Source organism: Xenopus tropicalis, chromosome 10 (genome assembly GCF_000004195.4).
Source record: "Xenopus tropicalis strain Nigerian chromosome 10, UCB_Xtro_10.0, whole genome shotgun sequence".
Classification (NCBI taxonomy): Eukaryota; Metazoa; Chordata; class Amphibia; order Anura; family Pipidae; genus Xenopus; species Xenopus tropicalis.
In genome coordinates, this window is record NC_030686.2 from 19,374,058 (window position 1) to 19,394,832 (window position 20,775).

Here is a 20,775-nt window from a genome sequence, read left to right on the forward strand (position 1 = left end):
CTCGCCGATCGGACCGGTTAAAAAGATTTTGATCGGGCGCCATAAAAGGCGCCTGACCAAAATCTGCTGTCAGGGCTGAATCGGCAGAAGGAGGTAAAAATCCTATTGTTTCTACCTCCTTATCTGCTGTTTCAGCCCTGAACGGTGTGTGGCGGATCTGACTGATGGTCGCACGAAAGATCGTCAGATCGCCACGTGTGTGGCCACCTTAACTTTCTTATTTAGCAGCAAGAACCATCCACAAGGGGACGCTAAAATTACATTCCTGGGAATTTTACTTACAACAACCATCATTCTGTATACAGTTAATCTTGCAATGTCCTTGTTCACTAATTTATGGTATGGAGGCAAGATATCATATCCGTTAACCCTTTTCTTGCCATGGATCATAGAATGTACAGTGCTGGCTGTGCTATGGATTGCACATTTCCAGTTGCCTCTTTGATTTAAGCCGTGCAGATATTTCCAAAGAAACATATGGCGGGCAGATCAAAGAGCTTCTGGCACTAAAGGGGTCAAAGAAGTATCCATAAATGAAATTTTAAGGCAGCACAGGTGAAATGCAAATTGAAGCCAAACCCTAAGGAACCACCCAAATGTATATATTCATGTATACAAGATAATTCTATCATACATAATGAATCCCTTTGATAAATAATTTATTTTCATTTATACATTTAAAAATCAAGAACAGGTATGGAATCCTTTATCCGAAAGCTCCGAATTATGGGAAGGCCATCTCCCATAGACTACATTTTAATCGAATAATTCAGTATCTTGTACTTGATCCCAACTAAGATATAATAAATCCTTACTGGAGGCAAAGCAATTCTATTGGATTTATTTAATGCTTAAATTATTTTTTAATTTGCATAAAGACCCCTTATCCGAAAACCCTAGGTCCAGAGCATTCTGGATAACAGCTCCCATACCTGTAATAATGATCTTCAGACAATTTATGTCAATTACTCAATTTTTGCTTACCTATTTCTGTGCAATTTTCTATGGCCAGTACCAGAAACACTCAGCACTCTTTGAGCCCTCTCTAGTGAAAATTCATCCTCTAGTAGAATTTACTAGATTTGTGCTATGTGCTCTATTGTAAATCGCAGGGAAATCTTGGCCACTTTGGCAGTGTCAGGGGTTTCTCTGCACAGTAGTAGAATGTACAATACAGCCACAGCTGTATTGCACCATTGAGGTTAGAAGGATTGTGCCTCCTTTGTAACTGTGTGCAATACTGTACATACCCTTGTCTACTGATGGATTTATTTTATCATACTTGCATTGGGTACACCTGAAGAGTCATAGCCCCCACCAACTGCATTTAAGGTAGTACTATCTATATACATTACTTTGTCGTAACTATCTTAAAGCATCAAACAAATCCTGTGTTTGACATGTGCTCATTAAATAGAACTTGTGTCAAAACTGCATTCTGCCTACTGTTTTAATTAAAATTTCACTTACACTAACATTTTTAAATCCACCTTCCTGATCCTTTACAGTAGCTTTAGGAGTAAAACTGGTAATTAAATTACCCATTTTACACCCAGATATAACTTCTCCCTGCTTCTTATTTGCAAAGCAGGCAGCAATTGGGGGAATGAATGAGCTCCTTATCTCATTATGTTCATTATCTCTTTTTAAACGAATTCCCCTGATTCCATGGGGTGCGAGGGTTATAAATAGGAAAAAACAAAATAATGTTTTACTAGTTCTGTATAATTACACAATATCTTAAAGACCTATTTAAATGGCTTATGCTGAACACTGGTAATGTGTCTAAGGGCAGGGGTACACGGGGAGATCAGACGCCCCTCGACAAATCTTCATTGCCGTGGGCGACTAATCTCCCCGCAATGCCATCCCACCGATTACAATGTAAAACGCTGGTGGGATGGCATACGCGTCGCCTCATGCATTTCGTCTCAAGGCAACTTTGGGCGACACATATGCCATCCCACTGGCGATTTACATTCTAGCTGGTCGGATGGCATTGTGGGGAGATAAGTCGCCCGCAACAACGAAGATTTGTTGCAGGGCAACTAATCTCCCCTTGTACCCCTGCCCTAAAAGTGTCTAAATCTAAAATCTATTTGATGCATTCTTAGTGTCTACATTGTGATATATACTATATCCTTAGACAACTGATTTGAGACTAAATCTGAATCAGTGTATGACGTCAGGATATACTAGGACAACCTCAAAACTAAACCAGGCATGTTCTGAATCAGCAGCATTTGGTAGGAAAGCAGCTATAAACTGGCACAAAAGAATATTTTACAGGCAAAAGAATATGTGCATATCAGAATGTGACAGGTTCAGAATGCATCTTTGATGTTCTTGAGCTGACGAACAGCAAGGTCAACCGGGAGGCTAAACTTTAGAGTACTAAGACGGCTGAGGATGTTCAGTGCACTCTCAAAGCCACTGCTAGCCATGTAACTCCACGGTTGGTAGTGTGTTTGAATTAAGACTCCTGATTTGCACAGGAGGTTAAGCCAGGAGACCAAGCGTTGCTCATTTAGTGCCATGCATATCAGTGCTTTAAACTCTGAGTCGGCACCACGCTTAAAAGGGTCATGTTCTGTTAGGACAGTATGAATGGCTGTGAGGAGGCTTTGCTTGGGTGTGACCTTACTGTTTCCCGAAACTGGCAAAGAGAAGGACTGAGAGAGTTTTCTAGCTGGTGACTCCACAAAGGCTTTTCCATTCTGCTCATTGTAGTATTTCACAAAGAGTTCCCAAGGGTGCATTGTGGGTGGTGAGGTGCTGAAGACTGGGATCAAACAGGCGATTGGTGCCAACACCAGGCTCATTCCCTGAGATGTGGCATACAGGCCATGGGACAACAAATCTCTTATAGCAACTGCTAACTCTTTTCTCACTGCCATTGTCAATTCATCTTTCCCACCCATTGAGAGCTCCTTTGTGCTGGAGTAGCTAATCACATGTTCATAAGTTTGATTCCTTTGAGCCAATTGCCTCACTTTTTCCACTGATTCCTCAAGTTTCTTTATTAGTGGAGAGAAGTCTCTGTTGCTCTCATCTTGCTTCCATAAGTTAGCTGGTACAGCCCCTGTGCCGCACCCAAACTGACTAACTGCAAACATCTGAAGGACCGCTAATGCTCGACGCAAAAGGTGCAGTCTTGTTTGTCTCATCTGACGTGCTTGCTCTGGTGTCACTGTTGGAGAGGAAAACAAACTCTTGAACAAATGTAAAAAAAAAAATGAAAACAGTTAACATCAAACTGACAACTCCCACATTCCCATTTTTCCACTGTAAAATAAGAAAGCATTCCTATGTTGTTTGCCATTATGTGTCAGGTATATGACAGGGAAAGACTAAGATACAGGCAGATGCTTTGGGGCATGTTTACCTATAGCTCTGCACCTATTACTCAGTATTTGAAAGTGATGCCACTGTGAATATGGGAATAATGGGTTATGGAGATTCCCCCTTAAACAAATGTAGGCAGGCTGGTATTTTCATGCATAGCCTAATGTTTTGGACATGTAGAAACCCTGTTGCGCCATTTGCCCCCCAGTCAGATGCAATGACACACATCACATACAAAACTGTCATACTTTTGTTTCGAGGATTAGTTTTGGTATTTGGAGAATATCCTTCAGTTCCACTCGCTGAACAATCCACAGGGCTGCCAACTTCATCTGCAAAGTATAAAACCAGTACGTAAAACTAATGGAATATCTAGGAAGAGAACATTCATATGCAAAAGACATGCTGTTATTTCATCATTACTGGTAAGATTTATAGTGGTGTTCAAATATATGTCTGGGTGCAAGGGCAATCTTTTGTATAGCAAGGCACAGGCAAACTCCCCCTCCCCCTTAAATGAGAATCTTATTGAAATGATATACTCTAATGAGTCAGAAACATCAGACAACAGGGCCAAGCCACTGAGAAGCCCTTTACTAACCACTTACCTACAATGTACACATATCTGAATATTAGAGGAAGCAATACCATCACTAAACAAGGATCTGATTCACTTACCACTCCCACCACCATTTATTGCACCGCCACCTAATGGTTTCAAATTGTTTAGTGGTGAGCACAACTTTCCCTTTTTTCCATAATTCACTTGGCAGATCAGAAATTTTATTTAAGTCCTGGTGACAGTAGCCCTTTAACTGGCTAAACTATGAAAGTATGAAACTATAATACATGTACTTAAGTTTCAAACCTTGAATAAATTGTATAAACATCTCCAAGTCTCGTATCTGTGTTTTAAGCTGTTCCACCAGCTGTTCTTTCACCCGAGCTGGATTGACTATCTGAGCAATAGCAGCATCCACCCTCTGCCGTAGCTCTTCTGGAGACAGGCACGTAATGTCCTCGTGGAAGTTAACGTCCAATTTCTTAATTAACTCATCTATTATCACCTACAACACCAACACCAAAGGTATATGTTCAGTTCCAAACAGAAAAGCTTCAGCTAACCAGTTTCTTTTTAAAGGGCTCCTATCAAAGAAAAATAATTGTTTCCTGCAATGCAGGTTCAGTCTGAAAGAGTTAAAAAAAATATTTTTTGCAAGAAAATGCCCCTTGTGAGCGTTATGCCACCTGTACTGAGTGTTTGTGACAATCATGAGAAGCTGACAAGATCTAATTTATTTTATGACTCTATCTACTACTGGTACCCTTAATTGGCCCCCTAAATTGTTAAAAACTATACCTAGCAAGACAAATTCCTAAAACATAGAACAATGGGACAGTGATTAAAATAAGATTATAAAAGATGTGTAGTGCACAGTTCACTAGGCTATCACTTCATAAACACCTTCCCCCTTTCTTAATTACCTATGATGATCTGGAGATAGCAAATCACAATTGAATATACTGTATAATAAGCCTATCACCAATCTGGGTGCCAGCTGCTCAGAACTGCCTTTTTCTATTTTATAGGGATAACGTTTACTTATTAATCATGGTGTGAAAAATGATTTAACATATATTAAACAAACAATAACTTACCCGCTGTTTCTCCATGACCATGGACTGTGGAAGAGAATCATAGCTGCCCTCCTGGTATGCAAACGTCTCCAAGTCATCCAGCTGAGTCTTTAGCTGGACAATTAACTCTCGCTGCTTTTGCCTTTGGGCCTCAATGCGCTCCCTCTTCTCCCACTCACTCTGGGATAACAAAAAAACCCCCCCAAAAATTATATACATATATAATATAAAAACAAAAAGGCAAGTTTAATCAGAAAATGTGACCGTGACTGAGTACGACCAATAGTCGCAGGAAATATCGTAATTGTAACGTGCATGGACACCTTTAACCCTTTAAGTGCCAGCCGAATTCGTCATTTCAGTTCCCCCCAGTGCCAGACGTTTTGTGAACATTCTGTGCTCTCTCAATGTAGGGGCTTTTACTGGGGGCAGGGTTAAGTTTAGGTAGGCAAACTATATATTGTTTTTTTCAGGAGAACCTGAGCTTTCCAAATCTACCTGAGTTTTTGTGTATTTCCACTTCTGGAACAAGATTTAGAGCTTGAAATACAAAAAAAAAAAGAAAAAATGCTATTTTTCATGATATAAGGATTTCTACCAGAAACACATTTTATTTTATGGACAAAAATTCAACTGATTTGGAAAGCCTCATGTCTCCCGAACGTGCCAATACCTGATATGTATAGTTTTATTGAGATTTCTGACTTCTATAGATCAAAAACTCCCAGCAGTAAATTACTAAATTTTCAAAGCATTACAGCAGAATACGGCACACTTTACATTCCAAAGCCAAAAATCCTGGAACATTAGGTTTACCCCAGGAAACCATACATTTTTGAAAACTACACATTCTGACGAATCCGAAATGGGTAACTATGTCTTCCAACTCCTAAGTACCAAACGGCAATGCTTTACTGAATTTAGCATTTTCTATAAAAAAATTATGAAAATTCTAAAAAATCACCTCAAATCTTCCATTTTCAAGCACCTTATCTCCCACATAACATTAGGTACGAAGAAAACACACCCTAAATATGAAAGCCAGGGGTCCACTGAACAGTTTGATGCCCATTGTGCATAGGATCACCAATGTATCTGGAATTTAGAGACCCCAAAAGGAAGTTAGTACATACAAATTGCCCAGGAGATCTCTTTAGCTACTGAAAATTCAACACATTTACTGCATTTTCTGTGGGGTAAAAACACAAAAAAATACATTGACCCCCCAAAATCATATATTTTTGGAAAGTACACATTCGGACGAATTCAAAATTGGTACCCATGTCTTTCTACTCCAAACAACTGAGTCGCAATTCTTTCCCAAAATTGCCAGTTTTGATGAAATACCTAAAAATCACATCAAATCTTCCACTTTCAAGCACCTTATCTCCCACATAACATTAGGTACCAAAAGAACACACCCTAAATATGAAAGCCAAGGGTCCGCTGAACAGTTTGATGCCCATTGTGCATAGGAACACCAATGTATCTGGCATTTAGAGACCCCATAAGGAAGGTAGTGCATACAAATTGCCCAGGAGATCTCTTTAGCTACTGAAAATTCAACACGTTTACTACATTTTCTGTGGGGTAAAAACACAAAAAAAATACATTGACCCCCCAAAACCATATATTTTTGGAAAGTACACATTCGGGCGAATTCAAAATTGGTACCCATGTCTTTCTACTCCAAACTACAGAGTCGCAGTGCTTTCCCAAAATTGCTAGTTTTGGTGAAATACCTGAAAAACACATCAAATCTTCCACTTTCAAGCACCTTATCTCCCACATAACATTAGCTACCAAGAAAACACACCCTAAATATGAAAGCCAAGGGTCCGCTGAACAGTTTGATGCCCATTGTGCATAGGATCAGCACTGTATCTGGCATTTAGAGACCCCATAAGGACGTCAGTGCATAGAGATTGCCCCAGAGGTCTCTTTAGCTACTGAAAATTCAACACGTTAACTGCATTTTCTGTGGGGTAAAAACACAAAAAATACATTGACCCCCCAAAACCATATATTTTTGGAAAGTACACATTCGGGCGAATTCAAAATTGGTACCCATGTCTTTCTACTCCAAACTACAGAGTTGCAGTGCTTTCCCTAAATTGCTAATTTTGGTGAAATACCTGAAAATCACATCAAATCTTCCACTTTCAAGCACCATATCTCCCACATAACATTAGGTACCAAGAAAACACACCCTAAATATGAAAGCCAAGGGTCCGCTGAACAGTTTGATGCCCATTGTGCATAGGATCAGCACTGTATCTGGCATTTAGAGACCCCATAAGGATGTCAGTGCATAGAGGTTGCCCCAGAGGTCTCTTTAGCTACTGAAAATTCAACACGTTTACTGCATTTTCTATGGGGTAAAAACACAAAAAAATACATTGACCCCCCAAAAGCATATATTTTTGGAAAGTACACATTCGGGCGAATTCAAAATTGGTACCCATGTCTTTCTACTCCAAACTACAGAGTCGCGGTGCTTTCCCAAAATTGCTAGTTTTGGTGAAATACCTGAAAAACACATCAAATCTTCCACTTTCAAGCACCTTATCTCCCACATAACATTAGCTACCAAGAAAACACACCCGAAATATGAAAGCCTAGGGTCCGCTGAACAGTTTGATGCCCATTGTGCATAGGATCAGCACTGTATCTGGCATTTAGAGACCCCATAAGGACGTCAGTGCATAGAGATTGCCCCAGAGGTCTCTTTAGCTACTGAAAATTCAACACGTTTACTGCATTTTCTGTGGGGTAAAAACACAAAAAAATACATTGACCCCCCAAAACCATATATTTTTGGAAAGTACACATTCGGGCAAATTCAAAATTGGTACCCATGTCTTTCTACTCCAAACTACAGAGTCGCGGTGCTTTCCCAAAATTGCTAGTTTTGGTGAAATACCTGAAAAACACATCAAATCTTCCACTTTCAAGCACCTTATCTCCCACATAACATTAGGTACCAAGAAAACACACCCGAAATATGAAAGCCTAGGGTCCGCTGAACAGTTTGATGCCCATTGTGCATAGGATCAGCACTGTATCTGGCATTTAGAGACCCCATAAGGACGTCAGTGCATAGAGATTGCCCCAGAGGTCTCTTTAGCTACTGAAAATTCAACACGTTTACTGCATTTTCTGTGGGGTAAAAACACAAAAAAATACATTGACCCCCCAAAACCATATATTTTTGGAAAGTACACATTCGGGCGAATTCAAAATTGGTACCCATGTCTTTCTACTCCAAACTACAGAGTCGCGGTGCTTTCCCAAAATTGCTAGTTTTGGTGAAATACCTGAAAAACACATCAAATCTTCCACTTTCAAGCACCTTATCTCCCACATAACATTAGCTACCAAGAAAACACACCCTAAATATGAAAGCCAAGGGTCCGCTGAACAGTTTGATGCCCATTGTGCATAGGATCAGCACTGTATCTGGCATTTAGAGACCCCATAAGGACGTCAGTGCATAGAGATTGCCCCAGAGGTCTCTTTAGCTACTGAAAATTCAACACGTTAACTGCATTTTCTGTGGGGTAAAAACACAAAAAATACATTGACCCCCCAAAACCATATATTTTTGGAAAGTACACATTCGGGCAAATTCAAAATTGGTACCCATGTCTTTCTACTCCAAACTACAGAGTCGCAGTGCTTTCCCAAAATTGCTAGTTTTGGTGAAATACCTGAAAAACACATCAAATCTTCCACTTTCAAGCACCTTATCTCCCACATAACATTAGGTACCAAGAAAACACACCCGAAATATGAAAGCCAAGGGTCCGCTGAACAGTTTGATGCCCATTGTGCATAGGATCAGCACTGTATCTGGCATTTAGAGACCCCATAAGGACGTCAGTGCATAGAGATTGCCCCAGAGGTCTCTTTAGCTACTGAAAATTCAACACGTTAACTGCATTTTCTGTGGGGTAAAAACACAAAAAATACATTGACCCCCCAAAACCATATATTTTTGGAAAGTACACATTCGGGCAAATTCAAAATTGGTACCCATGTCTTTCTACTCCAAACTACAGAGTCGCAGTGCTTTCCCAAAATTGCTAGTTTTGGTGAAATACCTGAAAAACACATCAAATCTTCCACTTTCAAGCACCTTATCTCCCACATAACATTAGGTACCAAGAAAACACACCCTAAATATGAAAGCCAAGGGTCCGCTGAACAGTTTGATGCCCATTGTGCATAGGATCAGCACTGTATCTGGCATTTAGAGACCCCATAAGGACGTCAGTGCATAGAGATTGCCCCAGAGGTCTCTTTAGCTACTGAAAATTCAACACGTTAACTGCATTTTCTGTGGGGTAAAAACACAAAAAAATACATTGTCCCCCAAAACCATATATTTTTGGAAAGTACACATTCGGGCGAATTCAAAATTGGTACCCATGTCTTTCTACTCCAAACTACAGAGTCGCAGTGCTTTCCCTAAATTGCTAATTTTGGTGAAATACCTGAAAATCACATCAAATCTTCCACTTTCAAGCACCATATCTCCCACATAACATTAGGTACCAAGAAAACACACCCTAAATATGAAAACCAAGGGTCCGCTGAACAGTTTGATGCCCATTGTGCATAGGATCACCGATGTATCTGGCATTTAGAGACCCCAAAAGGAAGTTAGTGCATACAAAGTGTATACACTGCAATATAAGCTACCGGCATGTGCATTATGCGGCATAAGACCCCCTAACAGTAAGGAGACCCTAGAAAACTATACATTTTCCGAAAGTACACAATCTGACAAAACAAAAATGGGTAAATACATCTTTCTACTGCAAACTACCAAACTACAAAGCTATGCTAAACAGAACGATTTTTTTGACATTACTGAAAATTGTCACAAAGCTTGCATTTTACCCCATTATGTACCCCCACATTTTGTACCGTATCAACATGAAACATTCTAAATATGAACACCAGGGGTCTACTGAACAGTTTGATGCCCTATATGCATAGATTTACCAAACTATGTGGGGTACAGGGGCACCCAAGTAAAAATAGTGCATATGAATTTTCACATAAGATGCTTCGGCTCATGCAGTTTTTGCACCCGGTATGTGTATTATGTGCCATACGACCACCTAACAGTAAGGAGACCCTAGAAAACCATATATTTTCCGAAAGTACACATTCTGACAAAACAAAAATGGGTAAATACATCTTTCTACTACAAACTACCAAACTACAAAGCTATGCTAAACAGAACGGTTTTTATGACATTTCTGAAATTGTCACAAAGCTTGCATTTTACCCCATTATGTACCCCCACATTTTGTACCGTATCAACATAAAACATTCTAAATATGAACGCCAGGGGTCTACTGAATAGTTTGATGCCCTATATGCATAGATTTACCAAACTATGTGGGGTACAGGGGCACCCAAGTAAAAATAGTGCATATGAATTTTCACATAAGATGCTTCGGCTCATGCAGTTTTTGCACCCGGTATGTGTATTATGTGCCATACGACCACCTAACAGTAAGGAGACCCTAGAAAACCATATATTTTCCGAAAGTACACATTCTGACAAAACAAAAATGGGTAAAAACATCTTTCTACTACAAACTACCAAACTACAAAGCTATGCTAAACAGAACGGTTTTTATGACATTTCTGAAAATTGTCACAAAGCTTGCATTTTACCCCATTATTTACCCCCACATTTTGTACCGTATCAACATAAAACATTCTAAATATGAACGCCAGGGGTCTACTGAACAGTTTGATGCCCGATATGCATAGATTTACCAAACTATGTGGGGTACAGGGGCACCCAAGTAAAAATAGTGCATATGAATTTTCACATAAGATGCTTCGGCTCATGCAGTTTTTGCACCCGGTATGTGTATTATGTGCCATACGACCACCTAACAGTAAGGAGACCCTAGAAAACCATATATTTTCCGAAAGTACACATTCTGACAAAACAAAAATGGATAAAAACATCTTTCTACTACAAACTACCAAACTACAAACTATGCTAAACAGAACGGTTTTTATGACATTTCTGAAAATTGTCACAAAGCTTGCATTTTACCCCATTATTTACCCCCACATTTTGTACCGTATCAACATAAAACATTCTAAATATGAACGCCAGGGGTCTACTGAACAGTTTGATGCCCTATATGCATAGATTTACCAAACTATGTGGGGTACAGGGGCACCCAAGTAAAAATAGTGCATATGAATTTTCACATAAGATGCTTCGGCTCATGCAGTTTTTGCACCCGGTATGTGTATTATGTGCCATACGACCACCTAACAGTAAGGAGACCCTAGAAAACCATATATTTTCCGAAAGTACACATTCTGACAAAACAAAAATGGGTAAATACATCTTTCTACTACAAACTACCAAACTACAAAGCTATGCTAAACAGAACGGTTTTTATGACATTTCTGAAAATTGTCACAAAGCTTGCATTTTACCCCATTATGTACCCCCACATTTTGTACCGTATCAACATAAAACATTCTAAATATGAACACCAGGGGTCTACTGAATAGTTTGATGCCCTATATGCATAGATTTACCAAACTATGTGGGGTACAGGGGCACCCAAGTAAAAATAGTGCATATGAATTTTCACATAAGATGCTTCGGCTCATGCAGTTTTTGCACCCGGTATGTGTATTATGTGCCATACGACCACCTAACAGTAAGGAGAACCTAGAAAACAATATCTTTTCCGAAAGTACACATTCTGACAAAACAAAAATGGGTAAATACATCTTTCTACTACAAACTACCAAACTACAAAGCTATGCTAAACAGAACGGTTTTTATGACATTTCTGAAAATTGTCACAAAGCTTGCATTTTACCCCATTATGTACCCCCACATTTTGTACCGTATCAACATAAAACATTCTAAATATGAACGCCAGGGGTCTACTGAATAGTTTGATGCCCTATATGCATAGATTTACCAAACTATGTGGGGTACAGGGGCACCCAAGTAAAAATAGTGCATATGAATTTTCACATAAGATGCTTCGGCTCATGCAGTTTTTGCACCCGGTATGTGTATTATGTGCCATACGACCACCTAACAGTAAGGAGAACCTAGAAAACAATATCTTTTCCGAAAGTACACATTCTGACAAAACAAAAATGGGTAAATACATCTTTCTACTACAAACTACCAAACTACAAAGCTATGCTAAACAGAACGGTTTTTATGACATTTCTGAAAATTGTCACAAAGCTTGCATTTTACCCCATTATGTACCCCCACATTTTGTACCGTATCAACATAAAACATTCTAAATATGAACGCCAGGGGTCTACTGAACAGTTTGATGCCCTATATGCATAGATTTACCAAACTATGTGGGGTACAGGGGCACCCAAGTAAAAATAGTGCATATGAATTTTCACATAAGATGCTTCGGCTCATGCAGTTTTTGCACCCGGTATGTGTATTATGTGCCATACGACCACCTAACAGTAAGGAGACCCTAGAAAACCATATATTTTCCGAAAGTACACATTCTGACAAAACAAAAATGGGTAAATACATCTTTCTACTACAAACTACCAAATTACAAAGCTATGCTAAACAGAACTGTTTTTGTGACATTTCTGAAAATCGTCACAAAGCTTGCATGTTGCCCCATTATGTACCCCACATTTAGTAACGTACCAACATAAACACTCTAAGTATGAACGCCACTAGTCTACTGAACAGTTTGATGCCCGATATGAATAGATTTACCAAACTATGTGGGGTACAGAGGATGCCAAATTGAAATACAGCAGACAAAATGTCCATGTGCAAAGACAAGTAACAAAGAACAATGTAAAAAGCAATACAATTGATAAAGATAAAAAAAAATCACTAAAATCATTTTTTTTTTTTTGCCTAATAATATCTGCGGGCAGAATAACAGTTTGAGTATTTTGGCTAGAGCAAATAAGTTTTACAGACAAAGTCAAGCAAACAACAACTATGCATAACTGAAAATGCTATAAAATGGCTAAACATGCAGTAAAATACCCAAAAATCCACCAAAATCACAGAAAATGTAGTAGAAACACCAAAATAATACACAAAAGGTATTGCGCAGTGCGGTTAGCGAATACACTATCCGCAATGGCAATAAAACATTTTTTTCAGGCAAGAATAAAAACGATGCGATTAGAAAAAAAAAAATAATTATAAAATTACATAAGTGTGTAAGTGTGTGTGTACATGTGTGTAAAATGTGTTTTGTGTGCATGTGTGCGAGTGTGCAACCAAGTGTGAGTTTTCTCTAAGTGCTGTAAGTGATAAATGTTTGAAAACCTCCCAAAAATGCATGTGTGTGTGTGTAAGTGTGAGTATAAGTGTGTATTAGTGTAATAAATGTGTGATTGTGTGTTTGTGTGTGTATTTGCCACTTACTTGAGGTCTAGGTGAGGATCTGGAGGAGAAAAACGATCTGGCACACCAGCAGCATCAGCTCATGTGAGGGGGCGGGGCAGGAAGCAGGGGGGCCAGAGGGGGAAGCTGCGGAAGGGAGAGGAGCTGCACACAAAGCCACGAGGATGGCAGGTGAGTCCCATGGGGCCCCTGGGCGATCGCTACCCAGGGGCCACTCGTTCCCCACCTCTGACTATTGTCTGGAGGCTGGGGAACGAGTGGGGAGCGAAGGAATGGCTTGAAAAGCCATTCCTCCGCTCCCAAAACCGGAAGTGCAGCAGGACGTAGAATCTACGTTCTGTGGCACTTTGGTCCTTTGATACACAGGACGTAGATTCTACGTCCTGTGGCACTAAAAAGGTTAATCTATTAGTTTCTGTTTGGCACATTTGTACTTTTATATTAAAACATAACATAAATAACATAACATAAATGTGGCAAACAGTAACTAATGGATTAAGTTCATACTGAGGGTAAGAAAAATTACAGTGCATAAAAACAGTCCATGCTTTAAGGGCTGTGTGTGATACAATGTGTATACTCAGGGCAGAATAGGTGCCTAAGGCACAGAGCTTGGGGTGCTAGGCATGTACCTCTTGTCTGCCTACCCCTAGTCCAGGCCTTCCAGTCCCACTGATAATCCCCGCTCCCGCATTGCCCCCCCATTGTCCAGATGGGTTGCCTAGGGCGCCAAGATGGCCTCGCCTGGCAATGTATACTAGCAAAGCAAAGCACCAAGGGAAAGAAATATGTGTGAAAAGACATAACAATTGATGAAAAACAATATTAAAAGTGACTAGTCAACTTTGTATGAAAATTGTTTTAATAGAAAGCAATATAGAAATAACCAGTAAATACTACATACTGTATTGATGAATTCATTAGTGTTTACAAGTAACACACACTAAAACACTGGCTCCAAGAAACCCCTCTCATTTGTCCTACAGACCTCTCCTGATTGGACTCCTGTGCTTGGCAAAAGCGTAACAACTACAGATACAGTAGTGGGACCAATAATGAACTTGCAGGCATTAGGGAAGCCAGGTCCAGACTTGGCCAAAATTGGCCTTGGCATATCAAGTACACAAAGGCCCAAACAGCCCCACAAGCCCAATAAATAGTGACTCTCTATGGCAGGGGTGTCAAACTCAATTACATAAGGGGGCCGAAATCTAAAACACAGGCTAAGTCACGGGCCAAATTTTTTTATTAATATACTTAGTAAGATACTAAGGGGTATATTTATCACAATGTGTAAAAAGTGGAGTAAGATATTACCGGTGATGTTGCTCATAGCAGCCAATAGATGCTTTGCTACTATTGAAATCTGATTACTGATTGGATGCCTTGGGCAACATTACTGGTAATGCTTCACTCCACTTTTTACACAGCATGATAAATATACCCCTTAGTCTTAGTTACTATGTGAGGAAAATGGAAATTGATCAGGCTGGATGGTCAGACACACTCACCAAGGGCCACATAAAACAGCCACGGGGGGCATCTTGTAGAAACCACTGTGTTATCAATCATGCAGTACAGTAATACAGGCAGGTTGTTAACAGGCCTGAGGGAAGCCCCTGCATAATGCCTCGGTAAGATGCCCAAGACAGAACAGAGAATGTCTCCTCCAGAAGCAGGCAGGGCAACTGGAGAGGAAGAGTGGGGCCTCTAATGTCTTCTGCTCCTGGACTGGAAGTGACATTAACTCCATGGTGCATATTGATGTGGCTGTATAAATAATAAACTAATATCTTCATAATTGTTAGAAACATAAAAATCCAAGTAAACACTTACCAATTTCTCCAAGGGAAAAAGCGTGTGGAGAAGAAAAAGAAAAAACACTTTAACAAGGGTTTGCCAGTAGTACCAATAGCACTGACACATTGGCAGTGATTCTGTAACAGGTTCTGCAGGTAATTGTTACAGATTGGGGTGTGTCTGCTGTTTGACTTTCCATGTTACAAAAAAGGCCTTTTGTAATGACTGGACTGAGCCTTTCTGCCCTCTTGCAGTTACCTACAAGAAAGGTATGCTAATATCTGCATGAACCAATCTACACTGCTGGAATATTAATATATTGACAACAAATAATCTCTCATTTGATAAAAAGTATGGAATATAAAGTGTAACTTAGGAGGGCTAAATATATTCCTAGGCCATTTATTTTCCCATAAGTAAGATGACCAGACTCCCTTCCATAAGAGAAGGGTGGCATAGACTTCCTATGTCCTCAAGTATTCGGGGCACTTTGCAAGTAGAATGAGTTACCTACAATGTTACATTTATAACAAATTATAAAGTCACATTTTTGTGTATGTGGGTCTCCTCTTCTATGGGTGACAATGCACCCAAAACTCCTTTTCCTCACCATTAATTTTGAATCAGTGCGTGCAAAACACTACATGCATTTTTGTGCGATTACCCGGGATTGCCGTTAATCCCCAATATCTGCGTTTATAACTAACCTAAATGCTCTTCCTCTGACCAAATCCTGCACTTTTCCTTTTGTGCAGTGGAACATTTCCCTGTCTCCTGTGCTATTTGCAAACTCCTAAGTACCCATGCAATTTCACCTTTATGAAATACACAATACACAGATTAGCACTATTAAATAAGGATTAGTTGGAAGTGCTGACAGGATGCCACTCTTCAAGCAGGGCCGGATTTAACTTTTCGGCGCCCCGAGGCCGCCCCCGCCCCCCCACGAGTGCGCATGCGCAATCGCACATTTAAACTCCCATACGGAGCAGTGGGGAGAGGTCCCGACTGCTCCGTATGGGAGCCAAATTTTAAAAATTCTGTTGCGGCGGGGCGGCATGCCGCCCCTAAACTTGTGCGGCCCTAGGCCCGGGCCTTTGTGGCCTTTCCACAAATCCGGGCCTGTCTTCAAGTGTACATGATGTAAACTAGTGGGATCCACGACAGACATTCTTGGCTTTAAGGCAGTTTATTTACACAGGGGTGCCCATTTCAGCATACAAAACTCAAATCATAAGAATAAATCCTGCCCTCTGGGCGCTACCTTCACACATTAAATGGGTTCCCTCACTAAACTGGGCCCCTTGTGGACTAACAGTAAGAAAACACAAATGTTGGGGTCACCCCTGTACTCACAACACTTCTGGGGAATTAGCTCAGCCTCCTGGCTTTCCTTTCACCTCATTAGATCCTCAGTCTCTTGGTCGCTTTCGCAAGTCTGGGCTCCCTCTGCTCCTTGCAGTGGCAGGAAGCACCCCCAGCCCCTCTGGGAGTCCTAATACAGAGAGGTATCCTTTCTGCTCTATGCCCTGCTCTGAGAGACTGTCTCACACCTTTCCATACAATTAAATACCTTTCCACAGGACAGCTTTCCTGTGGAAGGTAAGCTCCAATAGGTGAGCTGGACTACTTGAATGGATCGCCTGATCCACTTGTTCCATACAGAACACTATAGCTTTCAGGGCCAAACAGCAAAACCCTTTAAACAGAGAAAACATTCTGTGTTTATCAACCTCTCCCTTAAAGCCTACATCTCCCACTATGGAGAGCTTAAAGGGAAAACACATTTTCTTTCTCTCATTTGTTGGGCCATTCTACCACAATGACTACCACCCAAAATACCAAGGCCACAAATAGTAAAATGTAGTGCCACATTTATTTTGAGTTTAAACTCAAGACCCTTGCCCTGGACACACAAATTTACATGGTCATGTCTCGGTCATACCAACGCTTATGAGGAGGGCACACGGATAAGTGTTGGTATTAGGGAGAAATGACAGTATGAATAGGGCATGCAGGAAGCAGATTTGCACAGATGCCCTAATATGTTAACTCTAATCATCTATTAAGAGCAGATTTGCTTGATCCAGATTTCCCCTTATCTTAGTGGCCTTTATGCCATCTGAGCTGCCACACACCCTGGCTGCCCTGGATCCCATTTTCACATATGCTCTGGTCCCAGGGGCCTATGAAAATGCCTATCTCTGCTGCTACTGAATCAGAAGTGTCAACAACAGATGCAATTTCTCTGCTGGGGATGAACAACTGTTTAAATGCCCATGTGCCATAGGCCTTAAAAGAGACTGAAAGGTAAAAAACACTTTTAGGCATCCCCCAGTAACTGTAGTCGCTTACCGTATACCCTGGGTGGTGCTCCTGTTAGGAGAAAACCGTACCAGCCTGAGGTAGCTACAAACAAGCAATCCTCCTTGTGAAGACAGAAGAAGGAAGAGGATCACTCTCTCAAAGCAACCCGGCTGGGGCGGGTTTCTCCTCACACGAGTAAAAGGTAAGCGATTACAATCACTGGAGGTGCCTAACATTTTGGCACCCCCAAGTAATTGTACCTTTTCTTTACCTTTTATGAAGATGGAAAGATAAAATGATTGGTGGGTGGCTAATTTTAGGCACCCCCAGTGATTATAATCACTTACTTGAGAACCCAGGCTGGTGCTCCTGTTCCCCCCAAAAATGGTAACAGCCATGGTAGTCAGGTAGGAGCACCACGTTCTTCCACTTATTTGTTCTTCTGTTTGGCCTTGGGCCAGTGTGCATGTGCAGTAAAGGCAGTTTTTTGCTTCTAAGTTCAGCTTTTCACTCTGCTGCACATGTGCACCCAAGCCAGGGCCAAAAAGAAGCAGAAGAAGATGGCGACTAACAAGCTTGTACAGAAGTACCCTGGCAAGTGCAGTTGTTGATTCACAGGATCACCAGCCCAGGGTCTACACTACACTTAAGGGGGGGGGGGTTCTAACATTTTGGCACACTACAATGATACCTTCACTCCTCCTTTAAATATACTGTATGGCAGGCCTCACCAGCCTTTTATACCTGTGAGCCACATTTAAATGGAAAAAGTTTTGGAGAGCAACGCAAGCACTAAAAAAGTTCCTGAAGGTTCCAATGAGAGCTATAATTGGCTATTTGATAGCCCCTATGTTGACTGGAAGCCTACAGAAAGCTCTGTTTGGCAATTACACTGGGTTTTTATGCCTTCTAACCAGAAATTCAAAAATAAGCACCTGCTTTGAGGCCACTGGGAGCAACATCCAAAGGGTAGCTCTATGGCAACTCTTAAGGCTCTGGCAAATCGGGAAATCGCGCTGCCGCGTGTGCCATCACCGGCGGGATGGCGGGTCATGGCAACTCGGGGAGATTAGTCGTCCGCGAACAGGGAGTATTGTCGCGGGCGACTAATCTCCCCTGTGTGCCAGAGCCCTTATAACTCCTACTGTAAGCAGCAACACTTAAAGGGTTAAACTTTTCCCTCCCCTCACACACACAGGTATGCATGTAGATAAGGGAGAGGGGGCCATTTGGCAGGCAGAAAGAATCAGACCCTGAGAATGCTGGGAAACCGGCTGATAAGGGGGGCAGTGGTCACTGTACTACGTGACTTGCTTTATTCCTTCCCCCCCCACCCAATTATCCCCAGCATCATCTCCAAATGATACTCACAGAGTCGTCCAGCACCTGCTCTTCCAGCTTACGAGTGCCCAGTACGTGCGGGCTGCCTTTGAAGGCAAAGTCCTCCAGCTCTGCCAGAAGCGTCTCCTTCTCGCCTCCCTCAGCGCGCACGATCTGCTTCAGTCGGAATTGCACCTGAGCGAAGTGCGAGGTTAGCGCCAGCAGCGACGAGTTCAGCAGATCCTGCTCTTCCTCCAGCTTCCTCAGCTTCTCCACCAGCTCTCCCGACACAGAGCCGGAGCGGACACGGACCGGAGAGCCGGAGAGCCCTTCGTCAGCATTGGAGGAAAATCTTCGCTTCGAGCCCTGCTCGTCTGTGTCCTCAGCCACTGCCCCCACAGGAGCCCAGCGCTCCCGAGTGAATGGCTCCCCATCAGACAGGGACATTTCGTCGGCAGACATGGCTGATACCTACAGCACTGCCAGCACCACCATATTGCGCTCAGAAAGCGGCTGATGACGTCAGCAGAAATCCAGGAACTAGTGACAGGTGGCTATTGCCATGACTATGTAGCGAGTGCGACATCTTCCGGGTTCTCCGCCCCTTTTTTCTGGAATACATGTTTTTTTAAGCATAATAGAGTCCTTGTAAATCCAGTCCAGAGATGTGCTAGGGTTACATTACCATCATTCTGGTGAATAATGACCCACCTCAATTAATGGCTTCAATCCCCGACGTCTCTTTATTGGTGACTGTAGGAAGATAAAGTAGAAATAGGACTGCCCTTATTTTTGAAAAAAATATCATTATCTTTCCCAATCCCATCGCTATTATTTGTCATTCCTATTAATAACTTTGGTAGTGGTACCTTGTCATTTTTAAGGGATTAATTCTAGGCAGGTGGCACTTAAATACAGTAAGTATTGCCGCCTGGCCAGTGTATTACTTTTTACTATTTTAAATTGTGCTTGATGCCAACTTTAGAAAAAGGGCAAAGATATAGAAAGGCTGGTATTTTTTTTTCTAGAAAAGGTGATAACTCTCAATACAGCTTGGCGTAGATTTAAAAAGCAGTGGCAATGGCTGCCCCTTACATTTGGAATGCCCTCCCTGATTTCCTCCGGAGAGAATCCTCCCCCAGTCTTTTTAAAACCAAGGTTAAAAACTACCTTTTGGAGCACTCGCCCAGCACCTGATCTGGGAACTGGCACTTATATTGTACTGTCACCCACTGTGACCTACAGCACTTATATTTGCCTATTTGTGTCTGTTAGTTACCCCTCCCATACAGATTGTAAGCTCTACAGGGCAGGGACCTCCTTCCTCTTGTGTCCTCGACTCTTAACTTATTGCTGCTGTATTTATCTGTATTTATTATTATACTTTGTATTTATCTATTTTCTTATTAACACCCTGTTTGTATTAATGTATTCTACTGTACAGCGCTGCGTACATAATGTATAAGATATACATACATACATACAATGGCACTCTGGACTACTTTTTGCCCTTAATGCAATGTTTTTAAAGGAGACATATCCTATAAAAATTATGAATGTACCAGTGAATTATACTCCTCTAGATATAGAAGGATTGTGCTTAAAAAGTTGTGTTTCCTGCTGATTTATTGAGAAATTCCACAAAAACCCCACTAGTCCCGCCCATCTGTGCCACTTCCTGCTGGCTGAATTCTCTGGATGTGCAGGGGAGCCGGTGGCCCTCCATACACTGCACTGTAGAATAGGAACCAATCAGCAGCTAGGCTGACCTGATAGGGAACTGAAGCCTGTCTTTGCCTGTGTGACTGCAGGGCTGTGATTGGCTCTCCCCCTCCTACTGTGCTTCTGGCAGGGACCGCTAGGACACGCCCACTCTCCATTTCAAACTTTGACCGAGAAGTGATAGGATCTATAGGGAGCTCCAATAAAGGGGCCATTTTTACAGA

The 20,775-nt window shown here is 41.4% G+C and overlaps 1 protein-coding gene across 2 annotated transcripts; it reads right to left on the bottom strand.

Annotated features, from left to right (window-relative positions):
- Window positions 1-2,160: 2,160 nt before the first annotated feature.
- rundc1 (RUN domain containing 1) lies at window positions 2,161-19,582 on the bottom strand. Of its 2 annotated transcripts, XM_004918640.4 has the most exons (6): window positions 18,881-19,582; window positions 15,239-15,244; window positions 5,005-5,163; window positions 4,214-4,412; window positions 3,594-3,677; window positions 2,161-3,190 (listed from the first exon to the last, which is right to left on the bottom strand). In XM_004918640.4, the coding sequence occupies exons 1-6, from the start codon at window positions 19,289-19,291 to the stop codon at window positions 2,325-2,327; spliced, it is 1,725 nt and encodes a 574-aa protein (XP_004918697.2). In that variant the 5' UTR covers window positions 19,292-19,582; the 3' UTR covers window positions 2,161-2,324. The 2 variants fall into 2 exon arrangements, with proteins under 2 accessions (XP_004918697.2, XP_002943247.3); XM_002943201.5 differs by lacking the exon at window positions 15,239-15,244.
- Window positions 19,583-20,775: the final 1,193 nt, after the last annotated feature.

Excerpts from the sequence above, each read along its gene's own strand:
- rundc1 (XM_004918640.4), bottom strand. The coding sequence starts at position 19,291 with ATGTCTGCCGACGAAATGTCCCTGTCTGATGGGGAGCCATTCACTCGG. Across the intron at positions 4,413-5,004 it reads TGGTCATGGAGAAACAGCGG|GTGATAATAGATGAGTTAAT; the intron begins GTAAGTTATTGT and ends TTGGTGTTGTAG. Across the intron at positions 3,191-3,593 it reads AACTAATCCTCGAAACAAAA|TGACACCAGAGCAAGCACGT; the intron begins GTATGACAGTTT and ends CCTCTCCAACAG.